This window comes from Musca vetustissima, unplaced genomic scaffold, assembly GCF_032173495.1.
Source record: "Musca vetustissima isolate MV318-11 ecotype Yass unplaced genomic scaffold, APGP_CSIRO_Mvet_v1 utg38944, whole genome shotgun sequence".
Taxonomy (NCBI): Eukaryota; Metazoa; Arthropoda; class Insecta; order Diptera; family Muscidae; genus Musca; species Musca vetustissima.
In genome coordinates this window covers 1-20670 of record NW_026876769.1, presented here as the reverse complement: position 1 = coordinate 20670, position 20670 = coordinate 1, and the positions used below count along the sequence as shown (strand labels likewise).

Sequence of the window (20670 nt, the reverse complement as noted above, 5' to 3'; positions counted from 1 at the left end):
TATAATCTAAAAATGCCACTGGCTCAGCACCCGATTCCAAAATATCATTGGCACACATGGCAAATAGATCATAACCGAGATTCTCATAGGTACCCAAAGACAAGGACAACTGGATTTTTGAACCTACACCATTGGTGGCCTCACATATCACCGGATTTTTGTAGTCCAACTAAAAAATTCGGAAATTCAGAAATTTAAAAAAAAACTAAGAAATTTTTCCATACACCCCCTTACCTCCTTTAAACGGAACAGACCACCAAAACCACCCAAGCCCCCAATAACACCTGGCCTATGAGTACCACGCGACAATGGTTTGATACGTTGCACCAAATCATCACCCGCATCTATATCCACACCGCTATCCTTATAGGACAATGAAGGTTGTGTGGGTTTTTGGCTAAATAAAATAAAAGTAGATTGGGAATTTTTAAAAAAATATTAGTACAAAATTTTTATTCAATTTTTTGTTTTTGGAAATTTCATGAGATAATTACAATTTAAAGGCCTTTTCAGCAATATCAGTACGGAATTGAGCTCCAGCTCCCGAAAATTTGATGTTCTGGCATATTTTGGTTGAATCTTGGGCAGCTTGTTTTAAATCCTTGCGCAGAGTGACAGCAATCAAGACACGACCGCCATTGGTGACAAATTTTCCATCGGCATTAACACCCACACCGCTGTGGAATATGATCTGATCGGAAGTATTGGCTGGGATACCTGAAATGAAAAAAAGTTTTTGGATGTCCATTAGCTTAAAAGGAAACGGTCCGTTGTCTCTGAGATAATGACCGGTATGTTCTATTATCTCTGATATAATGACCTATTGGGTTCATTACCTCCGATATCGTATACATTGTCTCTAAGGTAAAGACTGTTTAAGTCCAATATATCTGATATAAAGATGCATTATATCTGAGATAATGGGCGGCTAAGTCAATTATCTCTGAGAAAATAGCAGGTTAGGGGCATTATCTTTGAGATAATGGCAGGCAAGGTGCGTCAAATTTGAGATAATGGTCAGCTAGGCCGTGTAAGTCCGTTGTATCTGAGATGATGGCAGCTTAGGTGCATTATATCTGAGATAATGGCAGGTTAGTTGCATTATCTCTGAATGGCCGATTAGTTGAATTATCTTTAAGATAATGACCGGTTAGTTGCATTATCATTGAGATAATCCTGGTTAGTTGTATTATCTATGAGATAATGACCAGTAAACTGCTTTATCTTTGAGATAATGGCCGGCTAGGAACATTATCTCTGAGATTATGACCAACTAGGTGCTTTATCTTTGAGATAATGTCTGGATATGTTCATTATCTCTGAGATAATGGTCGGCTAGTTGCATTATATCTGAGATAATGGGCGGCTAGGTGCATTATCTCTGAGATAATGACCGCTAGGTGGAGGTAATTACCGACTAGGTGCATTATCTCTGAGATAATAACCGACTAAATGCATTATCTCTGAGACAATGTTCGGTTATCCATTATCTCTGAGAAAATTTGCGGTTAGATACATTCTCTTAAGATGGTCGGTTAGGTCTTTTGTCTCTGATATAATGGCTGCTTAGGACCATTGTCTCGGAGATAAAGATAGGTTAGGTTCGTTATATGTGAGATAATGGCCGATTAGGTCCATTAATAAAATATCAAATCACATTTTAAAACCGGTATTCACTTACCTTCAATAACACATCCTTTAGTCGATGTCTCGGGATAACCAGCACTGGCCATAACCACACCGACAGCACTCAACCCAGTTCTCCACTTCAAATTGACCTCCTTCAATTTATTGTGGCAGCAGGCAACCATAACCTCAAACAAATCACAATCCAGCAGGGGTAGAATAACCTGTGTCTCCGGATCACCAAAACGGCAATTAAATTCCAAAACTTTAGGACCATCGGGTGTCAACATCATGCCAGCATATAGGACACCTTTATAATCAATACCCTCCGATCGAAGGCCATCGACCGCTTGTTGCAGCACCTGTTTCTTAACCATTTCCAAAGCATCGGCGGTAATCAAAGGACATGGGCAATAAGCACCCATACCACCGGTATTGGGTCCTTCATCTTTCTCCTTTAAACGTTTGTGATCTTGGGCCGGTAACATGGCCTGAACACCATGATTGTCAACAAATGCCAAAACGGATACCTCCTCACCGCTCAATAGCTCCTCAATAACCAAGGTTTCACCAGCTGAGCCGTATTTTTTGCTACCTAAAATTTCATCAACAGCTTGACAGGCTTCTTCGGCATTGGCGGCAACCACAACACCTTTGCCAGCTGCCAAACCGGCTGCCTTCACAACCAAAGCTTTGTAGGGAGCACTGAAAATGAGAACACAAATTAAAATGTGATTTCGAATGTTTAAGATTTCGAACTTACTTCTTAATAAATTCCTTGGCCTTGGCACAATCGGTAAACGATTCATAACGTGCAGTTGGTATATTGTTGCGTATCATAAAATCTTTAGCCCATTTTTTGTCAGCTTCAATCTGGGCACCCTTTTTACCCGGTCCGAAGCAGGGGATACCAGCATTTTGCAAAACATCACCCAAACCATTGGCCAAGGGATCCTCGGGACCCACAACAACCATATCGATTTTATTTTCCTTGCACCATTTTGCAATTGCCTGAAATGAAGATAATAGAGAATAAATTATTAACATAGGAACTGGAGAAAAGGAAGAGAATGTCAATCATTGATAAAGGAACCTGGTTATAAGGACAACATAATTATAATGAATAAAAGATGAAATTGGTAAGTGATAGCCCAGTATTTTACATTTTTTTCTTTGCGCCCAAAAGTATGCTCATTATAATTTTTTGAAATAAAACTCTATGGTTAAATTGAAGTGTAGATGGCGCTGCCAACAAAAATGGCTCAAATTTATAAAAATGCTGTAACTCATTTTATACCCTCCATACGTTCAAAATAACTTAAGTTTTTGATGATATTTCTATGGGGCTATGTCGTTAAAAATGTGTACCTTGAACATACCGAAAATGACCGGGACCTTTATATGTGGAATATGTTAACTTTTTCTGGCGAATAAGTTTTGTACCTGAGGGATTTGATCTGAGGGATGCACTATTTTATACATCACGAATTCCACAAAAAGGTCAACCACACAGGTGAAAAATCATTTCGTTAAGAGAGATATGAAATTATATAGGAAATATTCTTTGCAATCCGGACAATATATTTTTAGTTGAATTTTGAAAAATAACAGTAGTTTTTCTTTTCGTTGTACCATTTTCGCGTGGAGAGTAACTTGGGCATATTTTTATTAGTTTTAGAGTGTCATTTGTCGTAGGTGTGAACGCTGTTAGCTAAAACAATATCAATAATAAATATTAAATTCAAATAAAGTAATATCTTACTAAGAATTACATTTATATAAACCTATACATATACCAAGAGAATCCCGTGGTAAGTGCAGTTAAATAGTGTAAGAAAATATGTAACGCGTGCGTGACAAAATTAACATATGTTTCTATACAGACTCTAATATGAGAAATTTTTTTTTGATAATGCTGTTATGTGTGGATCTTGAGATGACAAACTCAAATAAAACAAAGTTTGTCTTCTATCTCCATCGAACAAATTTGTATCCGTCACGCACATGTTACATTCTTCCTCAATAAGTTGCTTTAGAACCGAATTTACAGGCAAAAATATCGTCCATAACTGCATAATGATATACCAAAAGGTCTTGGGGCCACACAAAGCTATAATATCCTGACAACATAGTTGTGTCGGGTATAAGAACTAGCATTTTTAAAACATTTTGTTTTGAATTTAATTTTTTTAGTACATGTGTGTGTAACAGTGTGTTACGAGTGTAACATGTGCGTGACGGTGTTCAAAGTTAAAAAAGTATATCTTAGAAAATTTTTTCTCAAAAAAATTGAATGTCAATATAATCTTGAATAACCCATTATAGCTGTAAAAAAAAATCCGCAATTTTATCTCCAGCCAATTCGCAGAAATTTCATATCGAAACTGATATCCAATTTTTAAAGGGAAAATTTTGTAGCGCGTGCGTACGCTAATTTTTTCTTAATATCTCCGACATTTACAAACATATTCATAAAAAAATTAGCAGGTATTGTAAAAGGTGTAAAACTATTTAATAAAAATTGCGAAAGAAATTTCGGAAACGAATTTTTCTTAACTAAACAAACGATAATGTTTCGCACGCTGTAACAGTGCGTGACATGGAATTCGTGACATATCTTCACTTTTAAGCGATTGGTTATCTAAAAATTTTTTCTTCGTATGTGTAAACGCCGATGGAAATTTTTAATCAACAATGGCGGTCGTGTCGTGATTGCTGTCACTCTGCGCAAGGATTTAAAAGAAGCTACACAGGATTCAACTAAAATATGCCAGATTATGAAATTATAGGGAGCTGGAGCTCAATTCCGTACGCGTGGTACACATAGGCCAAGTGTTATTGGGGGCTTGGGTGGTTTGTTCAGTTTAAAGGAATGGGAGCGGACAATTTTCTCAGTTTTTTATTTCTAATTTTTTTGTTAACTTTTTTAGTTGGACTACAAAAGCCATATAATATGTGAGGCCACCATAGGCGTAGGTTAAAAAATCCAGTTGTCCTTCTTTGGGTACCTATGAGAATTTGGGTTATGATCTATTTGTTATGTGTTCCAATAATATTTTGGATTAGTGTGCAGAACCAGTGGCATTTTTGAATAACATGCGCAAATTGTTAAGGGTTTATCAGAGGGTTGTCCTGCTAGCAAATGTGCTTTGTAGTGTGAGTTTAAATGTCCAAAAAAGGATTTAAAAAAAATAAATTAATTTTTCTATTTACATTTTATTTTGAAAAATGTGATGAAACTGTCGAAATGCCTTCGGTGTATAAAGTCGGTAAATATGATATTATTGGCTATTGTGGAAATGGGTAAGAAATTACCCAAATATGAAAATTACGAAGAGGGTTATTTATTGATTTCATGGCCATCATCGGGTCTACACTGTGGCGATTATAATACGGTGCTAACATGTCTACAAAATTAGGGTATTTATCTTATGGAAAGATCCGAATTTTGGTGATACAGACAAAACATTGGGTTATGTTTAACACTCGTCCCCCCGAAGCCTACATTTAAAACAATTATTTTTTAAGGTGAAAATTTCGCTGAAGTTGAAGTCTTACAATTATTGGGCAGCGATACTGTAGAAGCCGTGACCCACATTACATACGGATTAGTTCCAAATATGGCACGAGTTTTACTCTCCAAACTGAAATTGCTTTGGATATCGGCGATCTCAATGTACGCAAAGTATATGCGTGGTTGGCAGTCCGTCTAAAGCTATCGGAAGAAACTCTGCTGCAAACCCTGTTGATTGTGAATACTGAAAAGCGAAAGGAATCATTGGTGGCCCATAATGGTAGACGTTTAACGGGGGTGCCCAAAACATTCAAGGATCCCATTCTGATTATGGGTGTCCTAAAACATTCCGTTCTAAAATTTCCATTTTACTGATCACTACAGGGGATTTGCTAAACCATATTGGAAAAGCGTAGAGTAATACCGGCCGGATACCGATTTTGCATAAAAGTAGCTTAGTTTTTGTAAAAAGATCTTTATTTACTAAAATTTCAGAAAACGATCCTAGTGCTTTATATGCTCTCACCAAAACTTGCCTCGCTTGTTTTTTAAAATTTTAGTAGATTATTAAAAATAATTCCTAAGTACTTCATAGTTCCTATTGGAATTTCAACCCCATTAAAAATCAGTTTTAGGTTTTTACTTTCCGGAACTACAAATTTTCTACATTTCCCGGACGCATTCCGTACACAAATGGCCTAGGGTTTGGAAGGATTAATAGAAATACCCCAATTAAAATAAAATTGATCTAATTTCTCTAAAATGTGTTTTACTTTATTTAACGCAGTATGGGGGTGATTCATTGTGGGCATACAACAATGAATCGTCAGCATATAGAATTCCAGTGGAGTAGATATCACTATGGGGGAAATCATACATAAAAATGCTGTATAAATGCAGTGATAAAATAGATACTTGCGGGACACCGCAAATAACGTTATCTGGGTCAGATAAAATGTGGTTAAATTTTATACTAAACTTCCTATTTGAAAAGAAACTTTGGAAGAGTTTAATAACAAACAGATCAATGTTGAGCTATTATATGGAGGATACCTAAGTCTGATGCATGATCAAAAACTTTTTCAACATCAAGTGAGATCGCTACCGTACATGTTCGTTCTCGTTAATTATTAACAACATCATTATAAAATTTAAGAAGCACATCGGTCGTCGAATCACTTGTTTTAAATTCAAATTGAAGTTCTGGGATATGCGATGTTCCTATCCCGTAATCCATCTTTATGCGCATAATTCACTACAAAGTTTTACTTAGGCTAACAATTTCTTCAATAGTCGTTAGGATTTTCATTATCATTAAGAACCATACAGCAACATTTTCCGATAATTTATTAATATATGACTTACGCTTGTAACCAACGATATACTTGGATCAGACCTGTCTCCAGTTCGGTTAAAAATTATTTTCAAATCCCGTTGCCATATATATTTTATTTTATAAAGATTTTAAATTTCATCTGAAACTATAATTTTCCTTCCTAAACGTACATTTTCCGAATACGTGGTGTTGGCTTTATTTATTACATTGGAAAATTTGTCTATATAATAATTTGTCTCAAAATTGTAAAGATTATTTTTTGAATCTGGGAAGTTAATGAACAAATCTTGTTTAATATCATTTCCAAAATTATCCCAATTTGTATTTTTATAAGAAGTGTAGCATCTGGGTGAGTTTAACAGAATAGATATTGACAATAATTTTAAATGCACTTGAACAGGGAAATAATCTGAAAATGTTGGTAAATTAATTTTTAAATGCAGTTGAACAGGGAAATCATCTGAAAATGTTGGTAAAGTGTTAATTTGAACGTTTGGTACTACTGGATCTATCAATTTTGTGCTTATAATATAATCAAGAAATGAAGCTCCATTTGGAAAAGAAGGTACTGAATCAGAAATTCGTGAGAAGTCTGCTGACGATTGCTGTCTGTGTTCAATTGGACGATGAATTGGTCGAAGAAATTGTGAATGGTGTAAAGGAGGGTGCCCGACAATCGGGGCAAGTTTAGTGGGTGACTCGGAAACTAATAATCCAATCCGTTCCAAATTTCAAGACGTTATTCTGGAACAACATAGCTATCGTATGAACTAGGATAAAGACATCGGTGAAGATCTTCCCTATTTTGCCTTAAGTTTCAAAGGTAGGCCCAATATAACCGTACCCCCTACTAACGAATTTGATATAGATTGACTCTCTTTGGTTAAATTGTAATAAAATGAAACATTTTTGAAATGAAACTGTCTTTTTTTATTTTTTAAATAACTGTAACGAGAAAAATCATGTAAATTAATACAATTGAAATTTGGCATCAAATATTTCAACGAACATACATATTTGAATTAAAATTGAGAAGGATGTTAAAACTTCCCACGTACACGAAATTATTTTGACAATTTATGACTAATTAGTTGCTACAATAAATTTCGCATCTTTGGAGAAAAAACATTCAAAAACAACGGTAATAAATAAGCAATTTTGGTTAACATCTTTACAAACACGGACAGGTTTAAACGATATAAACAATCATACATATATAAATATTATATTAAAACGATCGGCAGGTACAGCAAACTTATAAACAGCATGAATTGTCATAGTCGAATTGCATCGGAAATTCCCAAAAACAATCAACATTTTTATGACACTTTGTCATCTAAAAAAAAATGAAATATTCACACATACTATAATTTTTTATGATGCTAATAGAGTGGAACATTATCGAGATGATGCTGCTGCTGAATGAATGAAATCACTTAAATAATATTTAAGAATTTGTCAAGTTAAGCCGATTATTTCGAAAAACTAGACTAGTTGAAGAAAGGTATTTTGTTATAAATTTAGCTTAAGAAACTAATGCAGCTTAAAAGCAACAATTTATATTAAAATTATGCAAATTTCTAATTTTCTTCAAGATCAAGGTCTAGACATCTTTCATTTTTTGTTTGTTTTTGATTTAAACCCCTTTTATGTTTTAAATGTGTAATTTGATATGCAAAAACTATAAATCTTTGTTATGCTACGCACTAAAAAGTTCATTGGTCTTTAGTTTTCATTTAGTCTATCATCGGTAACATAATCTCCCCCGCTACTACTTTTTCGAGCATCATTTAATATTGTTGGACTTCCGTAAAAATGTTATGCTATCTCGACATAAATCAGATTGAAATACGAGAGATAATTGTGTATAGCCCAAAAAGGTATTACAAATGAAATATTTTACGTTCCACTCCCAAAATTCCAAACAAACGAGATCGATGATCAACGTAAAAAAAACAAATACTTTCCACCCAAACCATCTTTCAAATTTGTTTATTATTATTATTTTTTTTTCATTACTATTTATTTCAAAAGAGGAGAAATAAATTTCTGGTTTATTTTTAAGAAATAGGTTTATGATTTCTTTTTTGTTTTATTACGCAGATGGGGAAACATAAAATGGTTGGTGAATAAAAACAAACCTGCAAAACTTTTTGAAAGTACTTATAGTGGCTCAAAACAAATCAATTTTTACAATTTGTGTAAACCAAATAATTTGTGCAGCTATCATGAAGTTCGAAGAAGGATTGTCATGAGAAATCTCTGGAAATTATTTATGCTAGACACCCATCAATCCATCATCCAGACACATATCATATTAATCACTTTGTATCTTTTTCTTCTTAAAATATTTAGTTTCATTTTGTTTGATTTGATTTTTATCGTTTAACCATTTAATTTGAATCCAGAATTCAAGTTAACTCCAAAACACACATTAAACTAATTACCAAAATTTATCGCCAGAACATTTATAGGTGGTTTTCAAATTGATACACACAAAAGGAGCGTCTAATGAAATGTTAAATGCTAACAACATTTGTTTAAGATCTCAACCCAAATAAGAAAACAACAACAAATAAGCATAACAAATACTGAAATTAATAAAAAAAATATTAGAAAATTAATACACTTGAAGAAATTTTTGTGAAAAAAAAACAAAAAATCCTTATTGAAAATATTCTATTGGACAACTTCCATTATAAAACAATTGTTATCGATCTTATTTTTACACAGAAATAGTATTATCAGACAACTATTACTATAGAAAAGTTTGCCCAGTACTAGTTAATGTTAAAATTTTCTTATAGAAAAGTATAGCAGCTCGTGAGCAGAGTTGGTATGGCTAAACAATAAAATTTGAATGAATACTTTTACTCCTTGTTTAGAAATTAGTTCCAGATTATGATCTTAGTCCATCAACTTGAGCAAGCGTGGTTATTGGTCTTAAGCTTTCCATATATGCTAAACGAATGAGAGTCACAGTGAATTTTCGTTTAGTCAAAATTTTAATTACATAGGATAAATAGCTTAAACCTAACATCGTTCTATAAACAAACTAAACATATACGTACTAGCCTACTTTGATTCTTAACATAATAGTGCAAGAGCGTGCTGTGTACAGTGACTTCATTCAAATTAAATTCAGCTTAGGTACTACTTATGAGAAGCCAGATCCTTATCTAGTGGTTGCACAAAAAGGTATTAGAATCAGAGATGTAATTTTATGGTACTATTTACAGAGTATTTGCTATAAAAAATCTTAGAATTACCAAAATCAGTGAAAACTTAAGATAATTCTTCAGCAAACACATTCGTAAAAAACCGTACGCAAAATAAAAAACCAAATAGTGGTATTTTTCCGACGAAAGCATGGATCAATATACATTTCAATTTCAATTATTTTTTATTAATCCAAAATTAAAAAATTATCTAGTATAAAATATGTACATTACAAGATTTGAGATTTATCAAAAAGATTTACAACAAATACAGTAGATATCGGATATAAGCAGATCTCAAATAAGAAAAAATCGCTTATAAAAAAGATTATCAAAAACACGGAATCTTTTTACATCTCATCAGTGTAAAAATTGCTTCATATAAGAAAAACGCGTATAAGAAAAACACTGATATAAGAAATGTTTGTCAAACACCAAATCTGACAAAGGTATTAGAAAACGTTTCATATAAGAAATTATGTAAGATTGTTGACCAATTTATTAACATTGAAAATGTTTTAAAAAATAAAATACTTTTTAATTGTATTTAAAAGAATATTATTGATATGAATAGAAACATATGCACCTATTTTTAGTCAAACTGTGAACTGATTTTAATTCAGTAATTTTGTACTTTTATAAGCTCTTCTTGAACGTCTGTAATGAAGTAGGGAAACGTAGCCTAGCGCAAACATCGATTTCCCATATAACGCTACCTGGCCATTTATGACACTTTGACAGTTTTAGCCGCATTTTCATAACACAGTGGCTATAATTTGGCATTATGGGTTCTTGGAGACTGAGAAACATATTCATAGAAAATATTCGACATAAGTCCTTTTTTACGATACCCTACACCAACGAACATTATAGGCGTTGTCCTAGACCATAACTGGCACTTCATGGAAAATTTCAAAGGGATCAGCCAGAACCACTGAGTTTAAAAATTATAATGGACAGACGGACGGAACTCATATCTAGATTGATTCATCTAGTCGAGATATGACGATCGGTATTCTTAAAGGTGGGTCTAGGAACAATATTTGCTATAATATCCTGACAATATAATTGTGTAGGGCATAAAAATAGTAAAAAATTATGCTAAACCACATTTAAATCCATATTAAAAATACCAGTATTTTAGGTTAGGTTTGTGGATGTGCAGCCATCGATGTGGCTGCAGCACTCTGAGACCGTCCAGTTCATTGTGATCATCCATGATCGATATGGACAGAAAATATATTAAGTGCGAAGGTTGCACTTTCCCAACCACTTTCGGTTTCTAATGATGCTGTAGATTAAAGCAGGTTCCATAGTTGAACAGAAGCTTAGACACGGTGGAAAGTGAGCACCCCCTAGTCTGTGTCGTCTGTAGGCCAGGGCTAGACAGCGGCACAGGAGATGCTCAATTGTATCCGTCTCCTCATCGTCAACACAGAGTCTGCAATAATCAGTAACAACATGGTCCCGCTTACTAGTAAAGGCCCTGATATTGCAATGACCAGTAATGACTCCTGTCATTACTCTAATTTCAGCTTTGCTCAGGTTAAACAGTGAGTTTGTTCTCTTGGTTGACAGAGTCGGCCAGATCTTGAAACATTGTACCTAGGTTTGTTGTGCCAGAGTTCATTGGCTCGTTCGTCGAAGAAAGCCTCAAAGTTCCGAAAAAGATGGCAGATGGGTCATCTTTTTCGGAACTGGCTAATTCGTCTGCCTTTTTATTACCCATAATGTTACGGTGTCCTGTTACCCAATACAGCTGATAGCTGTAAGTGTTTCCAAAGCTGTTCTACACTGGAGGACGACCTCATATTTGATATTACTGGATTTGATGGCTTTAAGAGTCGCCTGACTCTCCACAAAGATAGTCACCGGTTCCACGATATTTGCATCCAGAATTTTTATCAATTCCGCTGCCTTCCAGATCGCGAAGATTTCAGCTTGAAAAAACTTGTAGGTTGTAGGCTTGTAGGTTAGCTCAAGGCCTAGCTTTTCACAGTAGATGACTCCCCCGAACCTTCTTCCATCTTGGATCGCCTGTATAAAAAGCCAGACCGTCTAGAGCAGTGTTGCTACGGTTCCTGTCGTCTCTACTAGGGATAACGACATCTACAAATCAGGACTGGTGATATATAGTCGTTTAGTTTTACACGTTGGTCTAATGTAATACCTAGTTCGTTCAGGATACATCCATGCCCGAAGGTACAATTTCGCCATAGATTTTGTTCATGCAGCCTTAGGGCACTACGCGTTGCCTGACACTTAATACCGAAGACCCAGAGGCCTTAAGTTCAGCATTGCGTTCAGAGCTGCTTGTGAGGTGCTCCTCGCCACTGATCATGGCATTTTGAAATTTATTTTCGATTAATGTGTGTTTTCTCTGTGTACCATACAACATTCCAGACGTTCCTTTATTCCAGTGTGACTAAGCGAGGTGAGCAAAAAAATCTTCTCATAACAACATCTATTGTCGTCAATCTAAACTAGTCTAATGTTAGACGGGCGACGTGACATTGAAATGTGTGATCACCACTCCAGTTGGAGCTAAAATAGTGCGGGTGATGTTCTTCTTAGGCATTTTTTGTTTGTTTGTTTTGAGAATTTTATTCGTGCGGTTTCTGTCCGGGGGGAAAAAGAATAGAAACCGGCTATGAAGCAGCAACACCATTGTTGGCTAGCTGTGGTATGTATTTGTTACCGTTATGGTTATAATAACTCTTCATAATATCCGATGAGTTTTATATGCAAATTTAGAAATGCCCAGTCCAATATTATTGTTGTTTTTGGTATAGAAGTGGCAGAAAGCATTAGCAACTTTTAAATGAAGAAAAAAACTTTGCGAGAAGAAATTTTTATTTGGCAAAAAGACCTCCTACCCATATAGCAAGGCAATAACAACAACAAATTGCCAATTATTTATGGCCAGAAAAAAACGAAGATGTTGACGAATAAACCACCACCAAATGGATGACTGGATGTTATGGCATGGCATGGTATGAATGAATCGATATGATCTGCCTCGAACAAGGTAATTTTATATAAAACCTTAACATTTTAGAATATGCAATCCAGTATCGAAGTGTATACGGAACCAGTAACAACACAACAAAAAGAATTTAATTTAATTTTGTGAATTAGGAACTTCGGAAGACAGAAAAAATGAAAACTTTAGTAAGTGTTAACCGAACAAAAAAAATGCAATTTAAATAAAGTGACCGAGACAGTGATAATTTTATAAGCATACACAAAACAAAATATTAACAACATTCAAAAAATATGATTAAAAAATGATTATCTTTTTTTCATGTGCGCCATAAAGTGCCTGATTTTATTATCTACCTTGGCTTTGGCCTCAGCCTATTCGGCAATGCCCAAATATTATGAGGATATGGTTGAAGCGGCAAATCAAAATTATCAACGTCGTCAACGTTCTCCATACAACAACAACAATGGTTTTAGCAGCAATTACAATAATAATTTTGGCAACAACTACAACAACAATTATAAGACCTCTTCAAATTCCGACAAGGATGCTGAAGTTGTACACAGTGATAGTGACATCAAGGCTGATGGCAGCTATTTCTATGAATTTGAAACCACAAATGGCATCAAACAAGCCGAACAAGGTACACCCGATGGCACCAAACAAGGCTCCAGTTCATATATTTCACCCGAGGGTATTGAAATTAAGACTACTTATGTAGCTGATGAAACTGGTTATCATCCCGTTGGTGATCATATTCCCAAGATTCCAGACTACATTTTACGTTCCTTGGAGTATATCCGCACCCATCCGTATGTGGAGAAGGATTACTATACCGGGGAATTGAAACAGGCCTCGTTTAATAATTTCGATAAGGTTTTACCGCAACGTCGTCAATCGAATAATAATTACAACAACAATAGGTATCATTTTTAAAAATTGGTTAGAGGGCCCAAAATATAGGGCCTTGTGAATTATTAATGGCTTTTAACCAAAATTGTAAAGGGAAAAAAGTAACGAAATACGAGCTTTTAATGTAATTAATTTAAAATTTGTATTATAAAAAATAGCTTTTAATAAAAAATGCCGCAAAATGGGTATTTAAAAGAAAATTTCATCAGTAAATTATAGTTAATCGATTTTACAAGTTTCCATTAGTTATTACTTTTTGAGATTTTTATAGCCTATATTCTAGTTAGGCCAAGAAAAAATAATTTTTAAAAAATGCACGCTCTTGAGAGGCTGTTGAAAAATAATTTTAAAAATCCACGCTCTTGAGAGGCTATAGAAAAATACTTTTTAAAAATCCACACATCTTGATAGGCTATGGGAAAATATGTTTTTAAAAATCCACGCTCCTTGATAGGCTATGGAATTTTTTTAAAAATTTACGCTTCTTGATAGGAAAAATTTTTTGTAAGACCTATGGAAAATATTCGTAACCAATCTCCAATTACGATGAAAAATATTAAAACAACCAATCCAATGATAAGTATATGTAAATTGGCTTTCAGCTAATCTATTACTCGACTTTTTGTATTGAAAAGTCGAAGTCGACTTTTAATCATTGATGAAATCGAAACGTCGACTTTTCTAGTTCGACATTCGATTTTCTTCATAAATACTTATCACGAAGCCCGATTTTCCCAAAAATTGCACATTCCAAAATTTTATTTTATTTGTGAACAACAATTCATATATAATTTATGATCTGTTTCCGTAACGCAAGAATTAAAAAAAAACTTTTGTTGAGGAATGTAATGAAACAATTATCTGACCAAAAAAGGCCAACAAAGATTTAATAAAAAATGAACGCTTCAGCATTTATATAACAAAATTAAAAACAATATGAAAGTCGGGAAACTTAAAAATTAAATTACGAATACAGTAATATTTTAATATTTTTTTGGTATACTTTTTGAGTTTTGACAGCTTTTAGTCTTTTTGGAATAGATTCCACTAGTTTTTTGCAGACATCAAAACTTATTTGGCACCATTCTTTATGTAATGCGGCTTAAAGTTGGTCTTTACTAGGGCATAATCTATTTTACATTCGACGCCCAATTTCATCCCACAAATGCTCGAATACGTTTAGATCAGGGCTTTGGGCAGGTGTTTTTATGATCTTAGGACAAGTATACAATAAGCAGGATTATACTATCTATGTGTGCTTTGGGTCATTCTCTTGATAAAACTTAAAATTATCAGCAATACCCAATTTGAATGCACTTTCTTTAACGTGTGCATTCAAAATGTGGAGATACATGTTTTTATCCATTGTACCATCTAAAAAATGAAGATTTCATGTCACCGCACATTTCTTGCTTTGCCCGACCTTCATTGTGAGTATATTTCTTAGTCTTTTTCTTAATATGTTTTTAAAGTCAGTTACATGTCACTTCTGCAACGCCATATATTATTTATTTTGTTATTTATTAAGCCATTTAATAAATGCATATAAAGTATTTAAAAACATTCCGCCAAAATATTTAAAACCATTGAGAAAGTTGTTAAAATAGTTTGCCCGACTTTCGATGTGAGCCACTGTATATCAAGTGTTCAATGGCAAAAATTGCCAAATAATTTATATTTATAAATATATTGAAGTTCCCTGCCTCTAAAACTTATAAATATATGATGTAACAGCCATGGTTAAATATTGAGAGCAATGCTCAGCTTTAGAAAATATTGTTTGTATTTTATTGTATTTTCTAAGACTTTTAGAGAATTCTCAAACAGAGCGTTCTCCAAAAGTACTTAGGCTTGACGTTGTGGATGTAACAAAATTGGGGAAGAAGGGTTTTTGTTTAGTGGAGTGATACATGACTCCCTGGGACAATATCCCAAGCAAAAAAACTAAGAGAACTGATGAGGATTTGTGGCGAAATCCGAAACTATAGTCTTCTCTGCCTTTCCCGAAAGTAATCAATGTGACCATAACCCACTTTAAAAATAAAAATCCTGTTGTTTTTATTTTTTAAAACAACAAGAAAGGGATCAAGCTGGCTTACATAAAAAATGTTTGTTAACACTAGAACGCCGAAGGCAGTCATTTTGACCGCTTTCCAATTTCAAGTACAAAAGCAACTGTGCATTTAATGTCACTTTTTTTTAAATTTGGTGACTTTTTGTACGTCATAGAATTACGTTTATTATAAAAAATTCATCAAATTTTAAAAAAAAGTGCCATTAAATGCACAGTTGCTTTTGTACTTGAAATTGGAAAGCGGTCAAAATGACTGCCTTCGGCGTTCTAGTGTTAAATTTATTGAAAATATGCCAATCGACATACATAACATTTTATGGAATTTATTTTTCATATTATTAAAAATTTTAGATGGGTTCCAAATTAAAAAGGTTGCCATCATGAAATTCTCAAATGAGACTACCTTCTGTAATTATGTCATGATTGGCCACAAGTCCTAAGTTTTAGAGGCAGGGAACTTCAAAATATTTAAAAATATAAATCATTTAGCAATTTCTGCCACATGTGGCATTGAAATCGAAAGTCGGGCAAACTATTTTAACAACTTTATCAATGATTTTAAATATCATGCCATGACAATTGGTTAATACATTAAATATTTTTAGAACATAAATTCAAGTCCAGTGAGTGTTTGACATATATGATACCTGTGGAAGTTATTGAATATTAAGTATGGGGTAGTTTTAAGTAACTTTACGCGAACAAAATAGTTCTGTCTGTTTACTCGATATTTGGTAATAATTGTTACCAAATGTTACTAAATGTTGTCTGTTTACACAAAAATCCAGTAAAAGAGAGTCAAGTGAGAGAGCAAGTTTTACAGTTGAGCAACAACAAACTTATTGGAGTTTACTGAAAGAATTTTATTCAGTAAGATTTTGCAAACTCAGCATTTTTTGATCAGCTGTTTTATGACCAAAAACAAAAATTATTCCAAACATTTTTTTAATTTGCAAAGATCAATTTGAAGTTAAGTTGTATAAAAATTGCAAAAAATTGAAGAAAATTTGTAAGTAATGCAAAATTTCATTAAATTAGAAATTCCTTATATATTTTTATGCAAGTTCCAGATAGAGGGCAATGTATGCAGGAAGCTTAAATATTCCCGGGGAACATACCAAATCAATTTTTCTTTTATTGTTCATTTTATTTTTAATATTAAATGCAATACAAATAATTGTGTTCGTCCTTCGTATGTTGTTTATTTTGGCGTAAATCAAATGTTTTTTTGAAACAGCTGTTTATTTGCTAAATCTTACTAAATGCTGTCTGTTTACTTTTCTCAGTAAAAGAGCAAAAGAGACTAAAAACGGCTTACTTTCTGAACTAGAAAAGTAACCAGACACACCTAATAATTACTGGAAAAGTAACCAGACACACCTAATATCAACTGCATTCAAACGCAGCGTTAAAGATATTTAAAAATCTGAACGATATTTTTTTATATTAATGTAATTGTTGACATCTGCAAAAAATGTAATAAGAACATAGTAAAGATCATGCTTCGGAATTGTTCTCTGAAAAATCTCATTTCTTTTTTATCCACAAGGCTCGAATTATATTCCCAATATTTCCCGTTATTCTGGGTGTAGTTTTTCCATTATAATGTATTAAGGCTCATTTGTTTCGAAATTTTGTTCACTTCCCGATAGCATAAAGTAATTTTGAATTATTTTTATGATAATTGAGCAAATTGACAAATAGGTAAAATGATGCTTTTTTGCCAATAGTCTACACGAGTTTCCAATTGTCGGCATGTTATGTTCCAAGAGTCGGCAAGACGTATTGTAATTGAAGAAAAATTGTATAGTTGACTGATACCTTTCTTTATTTATTGAGCCAAAAAAGTAAAACTAATTAATTTATTTTATGAAAATATTACAATTATAAATTTTGCTACCGACTTTGGTAAACAGTTATTCAATACTCGGCATGTCTTATACACTTACTTTATAGGTTAAAAATGTTTGAAAATAAAACCATGCCTAATATTGTGCAAACCAACATAAAATTATTTTTTTATAAATGAATCGGCTTTTAGAATACTTACTTAACATTTTTCCCAATATTGAGCCAAAATGATCGAAAATGTGCTTATTTTTCACCCATATGCCGACTATAGGGAAATTGTAAACAGTAAGGAAAGTAGTAAAGTCGGACTGGGTCGACTATATGCTACCCTTCACCACTTTGGGTTTTTTTTCATATGTATTCTAAAAGACGTCGCCTTTTCGAAATTGAACGAACTTAAATATGTGATCTTTATCTATATCTAAGCCGACTAACATCAATCCCTACACATGTCATTCTGCAACCTATGCTAAATTTTGTAAATCGATTCAAAAGCAAATTTGACCCACGCTATTCGCTATGCTGCACTGTTTAAAATTTATTTATCTCAATCAAACATCCATTGATTATTTGCTGTACAATAAACATGAATTAAATTACATGAGTCGAAATAATATATGGAATCTATGCTATATCTATATCTGAACCGATTGCAATAAAACTTGTCAGAGATTAATTTATATTAACTTCAGTACGTTGTGTCAATCGGCTAGCTAGGGGTATTTCGTGCAGCATTTACTTAAAATCGGACGAAAATATATATAGGAGTTGTTTGTAAATCTGATCCGATTTGAACGAAACTTTGCACACATCATTCGAGATGTAATTCAGTATGCTATACCAAAATCGAAAGATATAGGGGGCTTTGGTGCAGCACTTACATAAAATGGGACGAAAATATATATGGGAGCTATATCTAAATCTGAACCGATTTTCACGAAACTTTGCACACATTATTCTAGACTTAATTTAGTACGCTATGCCAAAAATCGTGCAAATCAAAAGATTTGCAGGGCGAATCGGGCGAAACTATATATGGGAGCTATATCTAAATCTGAACCGATTTTCCCGAAATTTAGCACACATCATTGTTGACTTAATTTAGTACGTTATGCCACGACTTTGGAGCACCATTTACCTAAAATCGGGCGAAACTATATATGGGAGCTATATCTTAATCTGAACCGATTTTCTCCAATTTCAATAGGGTACGTCCTTGGGCCATACCAATGGCCTTTGCCAAGTTTCATTCAATTCGGATCATAAATGCGACCTGTACTTTGTTCACAAAAATACATGGACGGACGGACATGCATAAATCGACTCAGAATGTGATTCTATGCATATCCTCAAAAGAAACCATGTGTCTATCTCGATTCCTTTTGCCTGTTACAAACATATGCACAAAGACATAATACCCTGTACCACAGTGTGATGAAGGGTATACAAATATAATAATTAGAAATATTTCTAATAATTTCCTAACAATAATGAAGAAAATCCGATTGAATAATATATAATTTTAATTAAGTTATTGATGAAATTTTACGTAGAGTTAGATGGCAATATTATTGAAGATTATTCAAGGCAGTTTTCTTATTTATTGGAAGGATTTTTAAGTTATTTGAAGTTATAGACAACATATGTCGAGTACTGGTACATGTCGACTTTAGGAGCACTTACCCTATAAATATTAAATATTTTTTGAATGTTCGAGGAGCGAAATGGTTTAATTACTACTTTATTCATTTCTCATTTTTATCAAAAATAACCGCAGAATAAAACCAGTGAGCGGAGCAGTATAGTCGGACGGGGCCGACCATGCGATACCCTACACAACTACCACGAACTCTAACTTTCTGAGGATGTTTATTCTGAGTCTGAGTAATATTTCGTGATATTTGCCCCCTCTTGTCCGATTAGAGGTTAACAACACCTCTTCCTTACTTTTTTCGAATATTCAGTACAGTCCTTCTAATTACTTGTCCAGATTACCTTCACGGTGGGTTGTGTTGTGATTTTCGGATTATACTCTACTCGAAAACACACAAAAAATTATGTTTTCGGTCCATTTCATCCCAAAATTTTAATCTGATCATCACCGAAAATTGTAGGCGTTGTTCTTGACCATAACTGGAACTTCATGAAAAATGTCAAAGCCATCAGCGCGGTATTTCTCCCTCTAATGTGGTAATGGGTTACTGAATAATATCTGAATACGTAAGCACCTGTAAATATTTGACTGTAACTCCCACATCTGAGTAGATACATCACTATATTTGGTATCAATTTAAAGGCCAACCACTCCTCTTGGATATGCTATCAACTCCTGGGGTCTACATCCTCCAGGAGTAAATATGTATGCCATAGAATACAAATTTTGTCATTTTTCACACAAAAGTCAGGGTCCATTTGACCCACTAAATATTGACCGATCTTTATCAAAACATGCATGCTTATTCTCTGACCCGATCCCCTTCTCCATGCAAAAATTCGCGGTGTTTGGGCCATAATTGCGGCCTCTGGAGCGACCAGAAAAACCGACAAAAATTTAGTATTTGGTCCATTTCATCCCCTAAATATTAACCGATCTTTTCCAAAAACAATAGGGGTCTTCATTGGCCAGAACCCATCCTACATGCAAAATTTCGTGAAGATTGGTCCATAACTGTGGCCTGTATCGTGTTTACAAATTATAATGGACGGACGGACGGACACACATGTCTAGATCGACTCAGCTAGTCGAGATATGACGATCGGTATACTTAAAGGTGGGTCTAGGACCAATATTTCGCGGCGTTACAAACATTTGGGGCTGCACAAAGCTATAATACCCTGACAACATAGTTGTGTAGGGTATAAAAATATATATATTTGTTGTGTTTACAAAAATCTCTACTGCTCCCTAGTCATAATGCTCATATTAATTCTATATTTAAGGTCATAATATCTTTATTTTATTACATTGAATATTGAAATGTAACCTTTTCATATTTTTTTAATTTCGATTATTTACGATACGAAATAAATACACAAATTATTTAAATATACTCCATAAAACTTCTTATTATTAAATCCATTAAGACGACCTTCATAAACAATATTGGGCATAATATGAGCAGAATTAAACAAACACACACAAAATTTACCCAGACA

General features: G+C 33.7%; 2 protein-coding genes across 2 annotated transcripts; one reads left to right on the top strand and one right to left on the bottom strand.

Moving 5' to 3' along the window:
- Nucleotides 1-7: 7 nt before the first annotated feature.
- LOC133321320 (trifunctional purine biosynthetic protein adenosine-3-like) lies at nt 8-11423 on the bottom strand (the record flags this gene model as incomplete). Its single annotated transcript, XM_061530411.1, has 6 exons — nt 11300-11423; nt 2390-2678; nt 1682-2331; nt 495-717; nt 235-397; nt 8-169 (listed from the first exon to the last, which is right to left on the bottom strand). Coding segments are annotated over exons 1-6 (1611 nt in total), but the record flags the coding sequence as incomplete, so codon positions are not given.
- A 921-nt stretch (nt 11424-12344) lies between these two features.
- On the top strand, nt 12345-13600 carry LOC133321319 (pupal cuticle protein-like; the record flags this gene model as incomplete). The annotated part of the gene is made up of 2 exons (XM_061530410.1): nt 12345-12377; nt 13014-13600. Coding segments are annotated over exons 1-2 (620 nt in total), but the record flags the coding sequence as incomplete, so codon positions are not given.
- Between the last annotated feature and the right edge of the window lie 7070 nt (nt 13601-20670).